This window comes from Pipra filicauda, unplaced genomic scaffold (genome assembly GCF_003945595.2).
Source record: "Pipra filicauda isolate LSUMZ 115617 unplaced genomic scaffold, ASM394559v2 scaffold35_size7292922_pilon, whole genome shotgun sequence".
In the NCBI taxonomy this organism is placed as follows: domain Eukaryota; kingdom Metazoa; phylum Chordata; class Aves; order Passeriformes; family Pipridae; genus Pipra; species Pipra filicauda.
In genome coordinates this window covers 6040113-6056720 of record NW_024104487.1, presented here as the reverse complement: position 1 = coordinate 6056720, position 16608 = coordinate 6040113, and the positions used below count along the sequence as shown (strand labels likewise).

Sequence of the window (16608 nt, the reverse complement as noted above, 5' to 3'; positions counted from 1 at the left end):
ATTTTTCAGTTCTCCTTCTTTGCGTTTTTTTCTTATAAAAACATTGAAGTCTCAAACAGTAATGCAGCATAGTACATTATTTTGTACTGCTCCTAAAGCTAAGCAAAAATGTATAACAATTTAATTTGAGTCCAGAGGGATTCTTAATAATTGAGTGGTCTGGATTTGTTTAATTACTGTTGACCTTGTTACCCTTCAAGCACTTCAGTAAGCAATTTATTGTCTTGGGAAGGAAGCTTAAACAGGTAGTGTATGAAACACCTGATTTGAAAGTATAAAATGTTTGCTTGCAAATCCAAGAACAGAGGGGGTTTCTTTGTATGCAGTATTAGTTTTTCTGCTCCATGATAACTACTAGAAAACAATCTTAATTTCCTGTGGTATTTCTAGGTAGTAACTCCCCGAGACAAAAAGGTAATTAGAGTATGATTAGACGTGAACAAGCCAGATAATATTCAGTAGCTGTTAGCACAGAGCAACATAACTCAACATGGCCAGGGTGAATGGAACTTTACTGTGTGAAGAATAGTCTCCAAAGTCCATTATCTGTAAGGTATTCAATGTGACCAAGGGTATCAGAAGATAACAGCTCTTGGTATAAACTCTTTAGTGAGTTGAAATATTTGTAGACACTGTAGGTATTATTTGTAGATGGTATGGTTTGATTTAGAAGAATTAACAAAGGAATAAACTAAATGTATTGATTTTCTTTTAAACAATATTAATTTACAAAAACTTAACACATCATTCTGTTAATCATAGGTGGAATAATATGAAAGTGTCTTTGTATATATATTTCTGCACTTCTTTCTGCAGTGTTGCAAGCTGGATGCATGCAAATTGTTAATATTTAATGTGTTCACATTTTGTTTGGCTGTTTTGCTGGTTCAGATTATATGTGATGTTGTGTAGCTTGATAGAACAATTTTGAGTACCCTTGAAAAAGTGACTGCTTCATTCATAGCTGAGTTTTTTACCATGAAGCAATACTGACTTAAAACTCATTTAATAAAACTTTGAAATGTTGATGTAGGATATTGCCTAAAAAGATTTCTTTTGTGATTTTACATGTCTCTTAACATTTTTTTAAATATATAGTGATTCAGAAGATATTAAAAAGAAGGCAGAGGGAATCTCCAAGAAGAGAAGCACATCCAGTTCCTCTGATACAGAGTCCTCTTCATCAGAAGAAAGTTCTTCAGACTCCAAATCAGAATCAGACTCTAAAAGTGACTCTGAGCCTGGAAAACCTAGAAGTGCTACCTCTAGTAAGGTTAGTAAGGTAAAATATATTTTTTAAAAACCTCTATGAAATATTAAAACATGTCTATGCATGTTTCTTTCTGTGGGAATGGAGATAGGTAGTCATTTTATGCATATCAAAAACCCCCAGAAATCATGACAAAAAATTTTCGACTTTTCATAAAAAGACCAATCCCAAGGTAGTTTTATAGTTAAATCCAGTAAGAGTATTTTTATAATAAAAAGCATATTTCTGTTTAAATTCCATTATATTTTTACTCCAGATAGATGAAGAAGAAAATAGAATCTAATTATTTTTTATAGACAGAATGTAATATTTTTTCTAATAGTCTATTATTCTTATGTAATAGAATTTAATTATTTTTCATCTATTTTTAGGTTACTATTAAGCTGGTGAAAGCTTAGTACGTAGGTGTTAATGACTGTTTTATTAAAATGGAATCTTACAGTATAATTACTGCTGGACCTGGGTCTGATAGAAAAGAAAACCGAGAAACAAGTGTTAGTACATTGTCTGTTAAGAGTTTGAGGACATTCTAGTAGAAACACTAGCTCTGTTTTAAAATTTCCTGTGAAAATTGAGAATAGTGCAGTTAGTGAATCTATAATAGAGGTGTATACATAGGTTAGTAGAATTAATATTCTTAATGAGAAATTAACTTTTTATTGCTGTGTTTGGTAGCTTTCAAAGAGTTCTGCTACTTCAAATTCTATTAGCTTTCTTAAAACATGCATGAAGTAGCAAGCTTTCAAATACGTCTTTTTTTTAACTGGACTTGGAAATATGTGAGGATGCAAAAATGCACCACAGAGCCATTTATGTGTCAGTTAAGTTTTAATTGCTTACTTTAGTGAAGCAAAAGAGCTTAACAGTTCATTAGAATCAAGCTAGCATTATAGAGCTAAAGCTAATAGCAGTGAATTGGTTTCTGTTTCCCTACTTACTTTTCATTTAAAAAATAAATAAATGAGGAACTTTATGCTAAACCCTTTATGGAGGAAGAGTAAAAGAGTTTCTGAAACCTATTTTTCTGTTACGAAATATTTCTTGTGCATTTCTTTCTGTATTTTTATAAAAAATTTGAAGGGTAAAATTGTAGCTCAGAAGTTTCTGTTTTAATACTGATGTGTGGTATTGAAAATCAAGTGAAATGCTGATGCATTTTAAATTAAACCAAGACATTTCAGTCAGAACTGCTGTATTAGATTGCTGAATAGTCAAAATAGACATTGTTGCATTTGATGCAATTGTAGAAGCTGGTGGACAGGTGTGTTTTGAACAATTAAGAGAGAAGGCCATAACTTTATAAAGCTGTTTCAGTGTGCATTTCCTTTAGTTGAGAAGCTAAGGCTATCTGTGTCTCTAAATCTTGAGCTTAGGTTGCACATGGTCTTTGTTTTGTAACTTTATGGGTCTGTCTAGGAGCTCTGAGTTGTAACCTTAGCTTTTCCCTTCTTCAACCAAGTAGAAAAATGATGAAGTGAGGCTGTAGCATTTGAGAAATGGAGGTGTGTTTTCATGGTTTGATCATTGTTTCCTGCCCAAATACCACACTGGGTAACACATCTATGTTGAAGTTTTTTCTAGTAGAGAAGCTAGACTGCATCTTGCCAAAAAATGGTAGCATAAAATATATAACCTAAATCCTCTTAGAATAAACTGCTTCGATGCTAAACGGGACATAAATTAGTTATAACACTTTGTAGCTTCTCATATCAGCACAGTATTTTTTCGCCAAAAAGTGATACTCTGATGTGCTTAGTTCTGAACAGCCACTGCAAAACCATATTCAAACAGTAGTATCTGCTCTTTGCTGCATTTGTTCGTTTTTCCCAGGATATCAACACTATGAACATAATTTCCTTCACTAGTTTTTTAAACTATCTGGTTATTTCATATGGTATGTGAGGGCTGTATACATTTTAAAACAGCAGTCAAGAATGTGTGAAGTCAAATATACTGAATATGAGAACTGGAATGTCAAAGAAGCTTGGGATTGAATTGTTGAAGTCAATGGAAAATTGTCAAGGCCTTGGATTTTAAGAGAAAAGAACTTTGCAGTAGTTCTGAAGTCTTACTTGATTAAGAAGCACCTAAAAAGAAATGTGTTAGGAACAAAAATTTTTGAACAGTTGACAGACGATTTGGTCAGAGTAGAGTCAAAGGGTAGAGCTGAAAAATTGCAGAGCTTTTAAACATCACAAAAGCATAATAAAACAAACAGCAGTGGGTTTATATGCAGAGCAGCAAAAAAAGAAGCAAGGAGATCATGGAAAAGTAGTGTAGAGCGCAGTATGCAAAAGCTAAATGTTTATGTTCCTTAAATCCTTTTTCACCAAAAAATTAGCACATTTATTATAAGAGCAACAAGCTATGGCTGATGGGCTGTAAACAGCAATGGTCATGTGTGAAGAGGCAGGGGGGTAGTTAATTTAATGCCCTTGGACAGAGAGGACTGTTTCAGTCTAGGATACTGATCTCTGGAACCATGAAGTTAGTTTCCATTTAAACCATGTTTGATGCCTGCATTTATACTTGAGGTGTTTCTGGTACTTGTTTATTTTTAGAGGCATAGTTGGATGAGGGGGTTGGGGATAAGAATCACAGGTATTTTTTATTAGAGGAGATTGTTATGCTAAATAGCTTAATAGATTTTTTTTTTTTTTGAGAGAAACCTGTTTTGAGAGAAACCTGTAGTGATAGGTGGAGCTAGCTGATGATAACCCTTTCCAAGCTGAAAAGAAAAAACAATTGTTAACAAACCTTATAAAACATTATAGCTAAAGTATTGTATATAGAGCCTTTGTGTCAAAGTACATTTTACAGGAGCCACACGTATTTATTTTTCTACTTCCCTTCCTGACTTATTTTTCAGACCACCTGGGAAGCAGATGGTTTCTCCTAGGCTCTCAGAAATGCATGTTTTATCCTGATAGATTTTAATTGGAAAAGACATTGTTTATATTATTCTGCTACAAGGTATTCTTAAATGTGGTCAGTCTGTTTGGGGAAATGATTCATTAGGATTTCCTTTTCAGTAAAACTGAAAAGAATTTCCTGAAATACATATTGATAAGACGAGTGGTTAGTAGGGTCTATTTTTATAGTTTCTTAGTTTGCCACACATTATGAACTATGTTACATTGGTGATGTTTTGGGTGATGTTTACCATTCCATATGTTTTGTTGAGTACCATTGCCATGTTCAGCAGAATTGTCTTAATAAAAAGGGTGTGATTACACTCACATGAAAGCCTAATTTCTGCATACATCTATGCATCTACTAGCATTAAAATAGGCTACAAAAACTTTGGACTACTTTTCTGAATATGTTATTAATGTTTTAATATTTTTTCTCTTGAAGAATTGTTTTGAAAAAGCTGTTGTGTTCACTGTAATTGAGCTGCAGTGAATAGAAAAGTCAGCCTCTTTTCCTGCAGTCTTTTATATAAATTTGAAATATGGATAGTTTGAGGTGTTCAGATACATATTATACTGTAAGCATAAATACTGCAGAGCTAAAATGCAGATTTGATGATGATGCATGTATAAATAGGTGTCTCTACAGTAGGATTTTAAAATCAGCTACTGTTGACCTCCTAATACAAGTATAATACAGTCACTCAGCTGTTAAAAACCTGATCCACTATTTAAAAAATATACAAAAACAAATTGTCTATCTTTCTGCCTGATCTCTTTTCAAGTGCTAACACAATGGAAACAGTGGGTGATCTGTCAATGCATTTGGATTGTCAGTGATGGTTTTGTATAAATATTGGGAGGATAAGAAATAAAATTCGCACAGCAGAATATGATTTCATCTGCCTTTTCTCTGCAGCTCCATGGCTCATGCTGCGGTGTGAAATTCTCATTTTACACACTTTGCAGGTGGAGCACATGAATTATGCATTGAGCAAGAGAAATCTCCTGCTTCAAGTCCTATATGCATTTACCAGGTTCTATCTCTATTACCAAGATGAATTGCAAATGGAGAAATGTTTGATGGAATATACCTTAACTTCTTTGTTTAGTATTCTGCTTTTTCCATAGTGGGATTTCTTGGTAGGAAACTGTTTGGGTTATATTGTAGACTTAGTTTTAAGAAAAAAAGATGAAAAATTATGTTACAGAGAAGTGTCAGACACGTCAGGACATTTTTATTGTCCTGATTTCAAATGCAAAGCTTTTTTTATTCAATAGAAATATCTGCAGTCATTGGCTATTTATTATTCCTAGATAGCCAATCAATTTTCTTTTCTTGGAGAAACCAAATTAAAAAATAATCATGTTTGTAATAGGCAGGACTCACGTAAATAGATTTCTTTGGTGTTTTGTACAGAATTGCACACAATTAATGTATATACCCATATATGTAATACATATAAATATGAAAATATTTGTGTGTTTATGTGTATATAGAGCATGCACTCACATATAAGTAACTGAGTGCTTTCTTAAGCTTGACACACTTGACTGAAATAGAAAATAAGACATTATCATACTTTAGCATTAGCTTTTACTTGATTTAATTAGCTTCTGATTTTGCATTTCCCAGATGGTAGAGTAAGATTTGGGTTTGGTTTTGTTTTGTTTTCTATTTAGTGGTGTTATTTGTTTCCTTGTTTTTATAGTATAAATATAATCTTCCAATAAAGTGTGCAGTGGAAGTTTTTCTTACCATGCATTACCTTGATACAAGGATTTTTCACTTGTACCTTATCTTAGGACCATTTTACTTTGTTTTGAAGAAATAAATTCTCTTGAAGGATTTCCCTCTCATTTTTAAAGATGTATTATGTAATAGAATCAAAATAGTATCAGTGCAGAAATAGATTTTATCTTACGAAAGTACATAACAAGCTTTGTGATATGTACTCGGTAACAACTTCAGAATGGCAAAATAAATAACAGAAAAAACAAACTGAAGCATACTGTTCATGTTATTTGTGACATAGAATGTCTTAGTTGTCTCCAGTAAACAGATTAACAGTGAAAGGGTTCCTTGGCTCTTACTCCTAATGTTTTAAAAAGTTGTACTGAAATATATGAAATTCTTGTCCTTGTGCACCTCTCATGTGGGTGAGCCACTTCTTATGGACTTTATTGGCTGCATAATGCAAGGGAATGAAGAAATCCCATCTCTACTGAAATAATTAGCAAATACAGAACTGTAGCTAAAAATAACATTTGAACCTTTGTCATAGTTGAAGGTAGAACTGTATCTTATGGATAAGTGGGGACAGGGAGTGAAAGAGTTCGGAAATTGAGGATTTTTTTTAAATATGTTTGCGGTTTTTTTAAGTGGGTTCTCCTTTAGTCTGTTTTGGCTTTTGAACAGTTTCTGCTTTAGGAAAAAAGTTGATACATAGTTTATAGTAAAAGTGCTGCAGGTGAGAACTAACCCCAAGATTCAGGGCTAAATATTCACCAAATGGGGCTATAAAATGGGTTGGAATCCGTTAGAAGGATTGTTACAAAATTGTTTCTCTGGCATTTTATAAACCTGAGTAATTATGAAGTGTTCCATTTTTCCTTATTTCATAGATTTAAAACAAGAATAGCCAAAAGAAGCTTCATGAGTTGCTAATAAACACACTTTAAGAGAAAAGTCTGGTAGTTGTGAGCAGAATGGAATTTAAGAAAGTAGGTTCTGCAGCAGAGTCCCTCAGTAATTCTGGACAGATATATAAGACATGGAATAACATTAGCACCATATCCATGGATTTATAGGAAGAACATGATCACCAATGTCATCATGGCTGAGGTCAAGCCTGGTAGTCATTAATATCTGTGGCTTCAAATAGTGACGTTAGCTAGTTCCTTTAATGTTCTTTGGAGGGAACCATGGAATTTCTCCCCAAAATTGGAAAAAAAAATGTACTTGTCATTATTGTTAGTTTGCAACTGACCATGAGGCTGAGAGACTAGAAGAAAGGGATTGCACCTTGAGAAAAGAGGTGTCATTTTATTCTATGGTGATAGCTGCTGAGTTTCTGAGAGGACTCTAAACTCTTGTAGAAGTTTATATCATGAGTACCTGAAATGCTCAAGAAATGGAGGCCCATATGGTCATAAGGCGTTTTGCTGATTTATTTAGACCTGTTAATTTATTAGAAATGGTAAAATATTTGTACATATGTGCATTTGCCTGTCACATACTGTTGAGGAGGAAACTGGTAAACTAGAAAGTTCACGTAAGTGTGACTCTGAAAGACTACATTTAAATTACTTGCAGTACCTTGGGTAGTGAGCAATGTCTTAAGATCTAAAGGCAGTTGACACATTTTCTAAAAGAATGGCTAAGCCTTTTGTTTGGTAAGTGAGTCAGAGAGAGCAAAGGCAGAAGGAATTCTTCAGCTGACCCAAATGAAGGATGCTTAAGTGTGGGTAGGAACAGCATGATGACAAAACTGTTGTGGCTACATCCAAAGATCAGTCCTTTATACTAAACCACCCTCTTGGCAGCCTATACTGAGCTGTGACACACTAAATTCTTTCCTGAATCACCACTGTCTTGACATGCTCTGGAGGTATGGCCAACACTCACTCTTATAAGATTTGTTTAGAAGTCTTTATTTAGGTGTATTGAAACAAATTTTGTTGAAATACTCTGTTTGCCAAGTTACTGAGATAACTCTATTACTTCTCTACTCTAAAGAGTACTGCCAATTCTTATTACACTACTGACAGTTCTTATTTTTAGAACTCATCTTAAAGCTTAAAATTGGAATTTCTTTTGTGACAAAAATCAACTTAGTGTTATTTGTCTAGCAATTAAGTAAAATCCCATTAGATAACTGGACAGGATTCCATGCTCCTAGATAAGTGCAAATAACACCTGTTTCTTGTTGAATGGACTTTGACCTGTTCTTCATATGGAAACAAATGTTAGTACCCAGATTTTTTTGTCTCAAAAAAAATGCTGCTGTCTCTGTTAGTGGTCTCAACAGATGTATCTGATCTGTCACCTAAAGTTTTCTTTGCAGCAACAATGATTAATACTAAACGAACACATTGTCTTCAGATATTCAGTTGTGGAATTTAGGTTCTGTTTAACTGCATAAAGAAATCTTTCTCGCTAGGTGAATTCTCTGGATGCCAAGCCCTGAAAATGGATATATTTTGCTTTATGAAAGCAGTAAAAAAAAGCACATTTTGCTTTAGAAAAGTGTTAAAGATTTGTTTTTGCTGATATGATGAAAGATGAAATATTTATATATTTTGACAGAAAGAAGAAAAAACAGTACAAGACAGAAAAACTCCAAATAAACAAGACGTGTTTCTCTTAGATTTAGATGATTGTAAGTATCTTGATTAAAGCCTCATTTTTCCCATGGCATAAATTCAATTCCATTAATTCAATGAATTTTAAGTGTCTGAAACATTGATTCTGTTCATTTATTGTACCAGTTTCCTGAGAAAACAAAATAAATGCTTAGACTTGCAAGTTATTTTTAAGCACAATTATTACAATATGAGATTTTGTTTGGTTTTTATAACTGAGAAATTGTTTCAAACTTTAGAATGTATGTAAAACATTTACTTTGAGAATTTTTATGTGTTTAGACTTGTCTTCTGTCAAAGTGGGCTTATTTTCTCATCCACTAATGGATGTTACTTGTATAACACTGTGCAATCTGTGAACCAATCACATTTTTGAAGAACAGTGTGAAATTGTACTCTTGGAAAGGTAAGGCAGAGCTGGCACTGTTCTTTGACTATGCTTTTAGTACCCTTCTTCAAGTTTACTTCTATAGGTGCAGTACCTTAGAATAGCATTAACATGTACTTTGCACTTAACTTGTAAATGAAAAAGTACATATAAAAGTATGTATCAAACTGAAGGATAAAATAGGGGGGAAATGGGAAAGGAGGGGAAAATATTTTTAATATAAATTGTATATGTGGTCTATACTTATATTAGTTGTATTTTCACTGTTTATGTTGAGTATTAGGGCTATATGTCTGAAAAATAATATAGTCTTTGATTAAGGAACATATATACAAGGATATAATAAAAGGTTATAATAATTAAATCAAGATGTAAAGTTTTTTTTTTTGCTTAATGAAGAAATATAATTTTCTTTCCCAGTATTTACATTTTTTTTCAATTTAAATATCAATTGCCCTTTTACTTCTAGTCTGTCCTGTGACAACTCCTGTGACAGTTCCTACAGCAGCTGTTTTATCCCCAAGTTTAACAGCAGACTTAGAGGGATTAAGTCTGTCAAGTTCATCTGTCATTGATGTAAGTAACCTTTATAAGGTGGAGTAGGTGGGTGTTAATTTAAGCTTTTCACATATTTTGAGAACATCGTTAAAGTGTTTTTTTTAAGTTCTTTCATCTCTAAAGGTCTTGTATGAAATTCTGGTTTACATGCAAGTCTGGCAGCATTTTTCAATCTGTAATTATGTTCCCAAATGTGGAGAAAAGTATGAATGTTGCATGTCTAAGAAGGATGCTTCCAAGGATTTTTAACCTTCTCTTTCAAGCTTTTACTTTGCCTTAGGGAAACTTTAATTCTCAAATTAACTATCCAAACTATGCAAATCTTTCAAATGATCTAATTGCTACACTATCAAAAATAAGCTACAAGAACATCACATACTTGGTAATACTCAGCCGGTTTGTTTACCAGACATGCCTCCAATTATGACATTTTGCTACTTGGAAGTAATTTTTCATGAGTATATGAAGCGTAGCCCCTGGGTGCAAATAAAAAGGGTATAGATTTACAATCAGTGGTGTATCAGCATGTGTCATGATTCATTCTGTTAGTGCTTTGTAGCAATTTCCATTAGGGAATCTCAAAACTATAGGTATAATTAAGGTTAGCAAACTCATGGAGGTAGAGAGCATTCTTTATTGTGGAAAAGGATAGTAGTTTGTTCTTTTTTGGTTGGGTTTTTTTAGTCATTTTTGTATGTCCAATTTAAATTTGCAGTTTAGTAAGAAATCGCAGTGGTATGAAATAGGATATGTTTCCTTATGCAAGTGGATGGAAGTCACCAGAAAAGAACACCAGAGTCACAAATATTTTTCAGCCTGACCTTGTTTCTAATGAGGCTGGTACGTAGAACCTACACTGCAACTCTAAAAATTGCTGGTAAACTACTTTGTGTTGGTCTTGGGAGCAATAGTTTGCAACATCAAATACTTGTTATGTAAAGGAGTTACATGAATGATTTGACTCAAGAAACAGATGATGGTAGCTATGATTGAGTTTCATGTTTGCAGGCTTCAAAATTTGGTGTTGAAAAGGTAGGCTTTCTGATAATTTGTTGGATATTAGCCTTATCTAAGAAAACTGAGATGTAATGTAAATTTCCAGTAACAATCCATGAACATGCAGTCACTTCACATGACATGTGGTGGTTGATATGTCACACAGTCTGAAGATGCCAGAAATTCTCTTCCATGTTATTTTGCAGTGCAGTATACTGTATTAGGTGGCAAGTCTGTGTTTAACTGCAGCTGTGGTGTTACTCCTGTGATTGCCACCCTATGGTTGGCTCCTTGCCGTCCCTTATGGCTTCGACAACTCAAAACACATGCAGTCATATGTTTTCCTGGGTCTGGATTAGCTTAAGAATGACTCTGGTGTCTTTGCTTTACTTCAGAATTATCACCTTTAAGGATAAGTTAAAGATAGCAATCAGTAATGTCAGAGGCTTGAGAACACCCCCTGCTTGCCAGTGTCTTTTCATCATCTACACTACATGAACACATATTCTATTCCCATATTAATTCTTGTTTTCCTGTGATTGCTACTGTGATTGCCTCTCCCTATTCTTCAGATTGCTACAAAGAACAAGAGGTGTTAGAAAGAGCTAGAAGGTTAGGCTAAAGAGTAGTTGTTCCCTATGAAAACATTGAATGTGCAAAATGCCTCTTCCTTGGTACTGCTGAGTTCCTGGTAACCAGCAAAGAAGCTGGAACATTCTTGCTGCTCTGGAAACAACGCAAATTATGTAAGAACTAATTCTTGCAGCCTGGATGGTGATTAAATGTTTTGGTCTGTATTCTGTTGTTCAGATCTAAGCCATTGCCATTGATAATTGCAGATATACATGAGGTCCTTTTCTGGGCTTTCTGCACCAGGGACCAACAGAAATTAAACACTAATGTTAAAAATCATTCTTTCAAATTATATCCATGTATTGTAAAAAGTCTTGCATGCATGCAAGTAGTTAAATGGCTATTGTCCTATGTTGTTTAGTACCATTGGGTAATTTTCTAAAAATGAAAACATAAAACCAGCTTTATGTGGGAATGTCTCTCTTAAAACAGTAGTTTGAATTTAATCTGTGATGACTAATTCTAAAAATACCTTAGTAAACTTCTTCTTCCTTCAGTGAGAGAGAAGATGAATATAACTGTAGGGCACATGCCAAACTAACAGTGAGAAATTAATTTATTACTAGGCAATGGAGAGCATGGAGTAAAAATAGATAAGTACAGTATATGACCCTAATATCAAAGAAATGTAGCAGCCACTTATCTTGGAATATGTCAAGCAGTCTATTATTCAAATCATTCAGCACTGTAATTGGATACAGCTTTTAGAAAACTTACAATTTCAAATTCATAGCTGTTGAACGTTATAGAAAGCATAAATACAAGAATGATTTTACAGTAATGGTAAAACCTACAAACCCAAAATATCCTTGAATAGAAACTGCAGTGCATAACCTAATGCTTTGTCCTGTGGCTCATTTGGTTTTATCGTTTATGTTTACATATAGCACATTTCCCCCTCATATAAATGCACACGTGCATATTATAGTTTGTCCCAGGAAAAACAAAATTCTCTTATAATTCATGGATAACTTTCTTCCAACTGGATGCAAAGCATAGTAAATCCATATGCATGCTTTTGTGGTTCATCTTCAGGTTCAACTGAACCGGGTAACTGAGGTCGCCAGAGGCTTCTGTGTGGCTTTTCAAGGTGTACATGCAAGTGAAGTCAAAACTAAGTGCTTGGAGAAACTGCAATTGGCATCAATTGAGTTTCGGATGGATAATTTACAGGCTTGAAAGATATGTGAAGATGCAGTGCAAATAAAAGACAGGAGGCAAGAGAAAGCTGCAAGCTGTCAGTGTGAAGCAGTTATTGGAAAACACTGGAAGTGGGTGTTGTCCCCTAAAGGGGGGTCATAAAGTGGGAAAGGAAGAAATTAAAAGCAAAACTCATGACTGACATAAGGACAGGAAGGGTTATAATCTGCTGCAGAAAATAATATTTTGAGCAGAAATGGTGAGAGGAGAGAGAGGAGAGCCGTGGTAATGCAGAGAAGCTGAAGAGGGGAGTGATCATCTGTTCCTACCTGTCACACAACTGATGAAGAAAAAAAAGCTAAACCACCTGTTCTTTTCTCATTAGGATTTTAGGTGGTAAAAATGTACAAGGAACTGCTCTTCTAAATGTGGAGAACCCTGAGTGTGCTGCATAGCATAATTAACTGATAAAAATGACCCATACTTTTATAAACAAAATTAGTGAAAAGGAAATACTGCTTTGGTAGCACGAAATCTTTTGTGATTCAGAAATGTTTAGTGCAAGGAAGAACTGACAGCTGGATATGAGCTCTGGTGGTAGCAGCAGTTGGATAGGGCAAAAAGTGTGTGAATGTGTGGGTTGAGTTGAGTAGGATTTGAGGGGAGAAGGTTGTTTCCCTGCCCCAAATAGGATAACTTAGGGAAAAGGTCAAGGGTGACTAAGGGAAGCTCATAAAAAAAAACATGTAGCAAATAAGGGGAAAACTCTTGTTGTAGTGTGGAGGCACTTATAAAAATATTTGATGCAACAATTTAGAGTTGCTATTAATTATTGTGCTTTTGGAATTAAGGTGTAATTGTAGGTGGTACCACTTTATTTACTAAGGTTTCATTTAGTATGTCCAGTGTTTCCTCATGATAGTAGTTATTACCACAGTAATATGTTTTTATTGTTTTACTACTCAACTTTCCAGAGAAACTGTTTAGGAAGGGAGAAGTAAATAATCTTGTTTTCTGTTTTGTGTCTTCTAAAGAACTTTTGACTGAGATCCACTTTGAGAACTTCTTTAGACTGGTGATGCGTAAAGCAGAAATAATAGCTTTTGTCAAAAGTCAAGGTCAAGCTGCAGACCTGTCATACCAGGTGATAAATACATTTAATTTTAAATTGAGTACACTTACAGAATTCCTTGAGAAATAGTAAACATGAACTCTCTCAATATTTAAGTAGAGATATTTTCAGACTCGGAGAACACCTTTAATGGTATTTTAATTTCTAAGTTGTTGACATAGTCTTTACAGGGGAAGACTTTCTTGGTATTTAGATGGCTTTGTCGATTCAGGCTATTTCTAATTCCACTGTAACAAGTCTTAAGACTGAATCTGAAGTATATGCTTCTGTTTGAAGCATCTCTGCTTAGAAGTACAAGGAACACAAGAATAGCAATAATGGATTATATTATGACTTTAGTCTAGTCTGTAGTTTGCAGGAAGGGTTAGCATGAGGTCTTTAAGAATTTTCAAAATCCCACAGTAGAGAAATAAATAGTAATTCTTCTAAATAGTTATTGGCATGCACTCAACTTCACGAGTCTTATTTTTTCAGAGCTTTACTAGCAGCAGTTATTTTTTAACTATATACCTTTGTCATTCATATAAGCTCACCTCAGGAATGGCTGCATCAGAAGAAACATTAACTTGTTATTGTCATGAAAGAGATGTAGTGCAATCACTTGTGATTGCAGCAGACTGTGGGCCATGGCAGTCTTCTGCCCATTGTTCTCAGAGAGCTTTTTATCAACTACCATTATTTTTAAGTAATTATTTTACATTTCTGTACCTATATCCATACTCTCTTAAGGATGCTTCTAAAATTTTTTACTCAGGCAAAAGGTGATGGTTTTAAATCAACTTTCAATGTTAGTCACATCTTCTCTTTTATCAGCTGTTGTAGTTTTGTATTAGGATAACACAAGCTTATTTTTTATAGTTTAGTATTTGCCGTCTTGTTTTTTACTTCCTATAAGAAATGTCTTATCCTTTTGCTGTCTCACCAGAAGAGAACTTTTTCCTTTGCATTCAGTTATACTTCTTCTGAAGCCTACCATTTTATGTACAGGTTGAAACTGGGAAAGTTTGTTCTGGGGAGGTGAAGGGATGTGTGCTACAAGACAGCCTACATATATCCCATTCCTGTGCGTACTTATAACTTCTTTGTGGTGTTGACCACAATCATATATTAAGCAGAGATGTTTTCGCAGTTCTGCATGGTTTTCTCTCCAACTTCATTTCTTAAAGTGGTGTCTTTCCATGTGGAACAGTCGAAAGTATTTGTGTTGTCTCTGTTTTCCCCTCCCCTAGATTTGTAACTAGCATAAGGCATAATTGAAACCGCTTTTTATAATATCGTATGTTAGTAGGGTGCCTGGGGAAGTTTGTATCTATGAAGCAAGTGAAAAGGTATGGTCTTAAATTTAAGAGTTAAAAAATAACTTTCTCTTAATGCTGCCCAAAATTCAGCTATGCGGCTGATTAGGTGTGACTGATGCATGTGGGAAGGCGGTGTGGTCCAGTGGATACAGAACTGGGTGTTACATATGGAAAATGAGTTCTATTTTTGGCTTACTACTTGCTGTGAGATCTGGAGGGAGTAACTTAATCTTTCAGTTTTCCATCTGAAAAATGAGGATAATGATGCTTACTCACCTTGGGAAAGCACTCGGAGATCTACAAATGAGTGTAGCTGCTCATCAGCAGATATTAACCATTGCCAAGCCAAGAAGAAGAAATGAAACAAAGGCACCCACCCCCACCCATACTTGATTTTATTTTTCTGTTGATGTCAAATTGCTGTATAGGCAAGTGATGTGTTACATCGAATATTTGAAAGCTATAATGTCCTTTCAGAAATTGCTTCCACATACTTCTAAAAATCTTAGAAAAAAATTATCTACCATGACACTACCTTTTTAAGTATCATTTCTCATCTATTCTTTAATTGGAAATCCATTTATAAATTTTTGTAACATTGAATTATGTTCAAGCCTTAAAAATACCCATCTCATGTTTATTAAATGAATTAATTCATAACAAACTCTACACTTGAGACCACTTCAACTTTTTTTCTTCAAATAAATTACAAAATTTTATTTGGAATTTCAAACATGATCTTTCTTATGAATCAGGGCTAAGTTTCTGATACAAGACACTGGACCAAATAATAGTATGCTCAGTCTGAGAGATATACTGTATTATTACTATGTGTAATGTCATTGATTTAATTGATTACTGTGTGGTTCAATACTAGATATTCTCCAGAGTGTGTCTTTTATTTTTGCTTTTACATATAATTTATAGATTATATAAATTACATATATGCTATAAATGATATGCAATGAAATTGTATTCTGAGTAATGAAGTCATTGATTAATAGAAATGCTCTTGTTTCAGTGCTATTTTGCTGTTGTATTGTCTTGGAGTTAAAAAGATTGAACCAGCATTCAGATATTGTGTTTAAAAATATAAGTGCCAAAATTGCAAAGTAAAGTGCAATTGCAATTTTAAAGTCTTGTTTATAAAATACAAATTAAATTGTGAGGCTATTGCAAAGAAGAAACTGCTTTAAAAAAGTTACCGTGAGGAGACCTTTGATCTTCTGTTAAAAGTCAGACCTTTTAGCCTTCTGTTAAAAGTCAGTACTGTCCTTAAAACTAATCTGACTTTTTTTTTTTTTAATAATGAAATGCTTCAATCTATGATAGATTTTAAAATAATGCTGCTGCTTCTTTACAACATGAAAAATACATATATTGTGCTCTTTTAAATAGGGCTGCTGTAAGGTGTTCAAAAACAAGCACATGTGATGCATGATGATGATTCCATAGGTTATTCTTTAAATGTGTGGTGTGATAATGTGTGTAAAACAGAGTGTGTCTGTATGTGTGTTATGCTGTGTAACTCAGACAGAAGAGAGAGGTAACCTAAGCTGTATTTTTCTTTTATTTTGTCAATAAACCGAGCTCTTAAAAATTTCAACCACATCTTTCTAAGGTAACATTTACCTCCTCACATCTTTAGCATCTATCAGACATGACGTGGGACATATTCATTGACCCTAAAAATTTTCATCAGTCTCATAGACTGGAAGGGGGCAGCCCCAGCCAGACAAGAGGCTCATTTCAATTTTAACGGCTGTAATTAAAGGTTAATTCACTGAGTCAGGATTAACGAGGAAAGTACAAATGATAGGCAAGCAGCTGCCTTTATAATACAAGATTAGAACAATGCAATTACAATAAGAATTAGAAAAAATCAACTTCCTGAAAAGGTTCTGTAATGAATGAAC

The 16608-nt window shown here is 34.0% G+C and overlaps 1 protein-coding gene across 1 annotated transcript in view; it reads left to right on the top strand.

The window, feature by feature from the left end:
• AP3B1 (adaptor related protein complex 3 subunit beta 1) overlaps positions 1-16608 on the top strand; it is a 120198-nt gene that overhangs the window by 55398 nt on the left and 48192 nt on the right. Inside the window, exons 15-17 of the mRNA XM_039384526.1 lie at positions 1099-1273; positions 8492-8564; positions 9405-9511. Coding sequence (XP_039240460.1) covers positions 1099-1273; positions 8492-8564; positions 9405-9511 — 355 coding nt within the window. The remainder of the gene's footprint in view (positions 1-1098; positions 1274-8491; positions 8565-9404; positions 9512-16608) is intronic.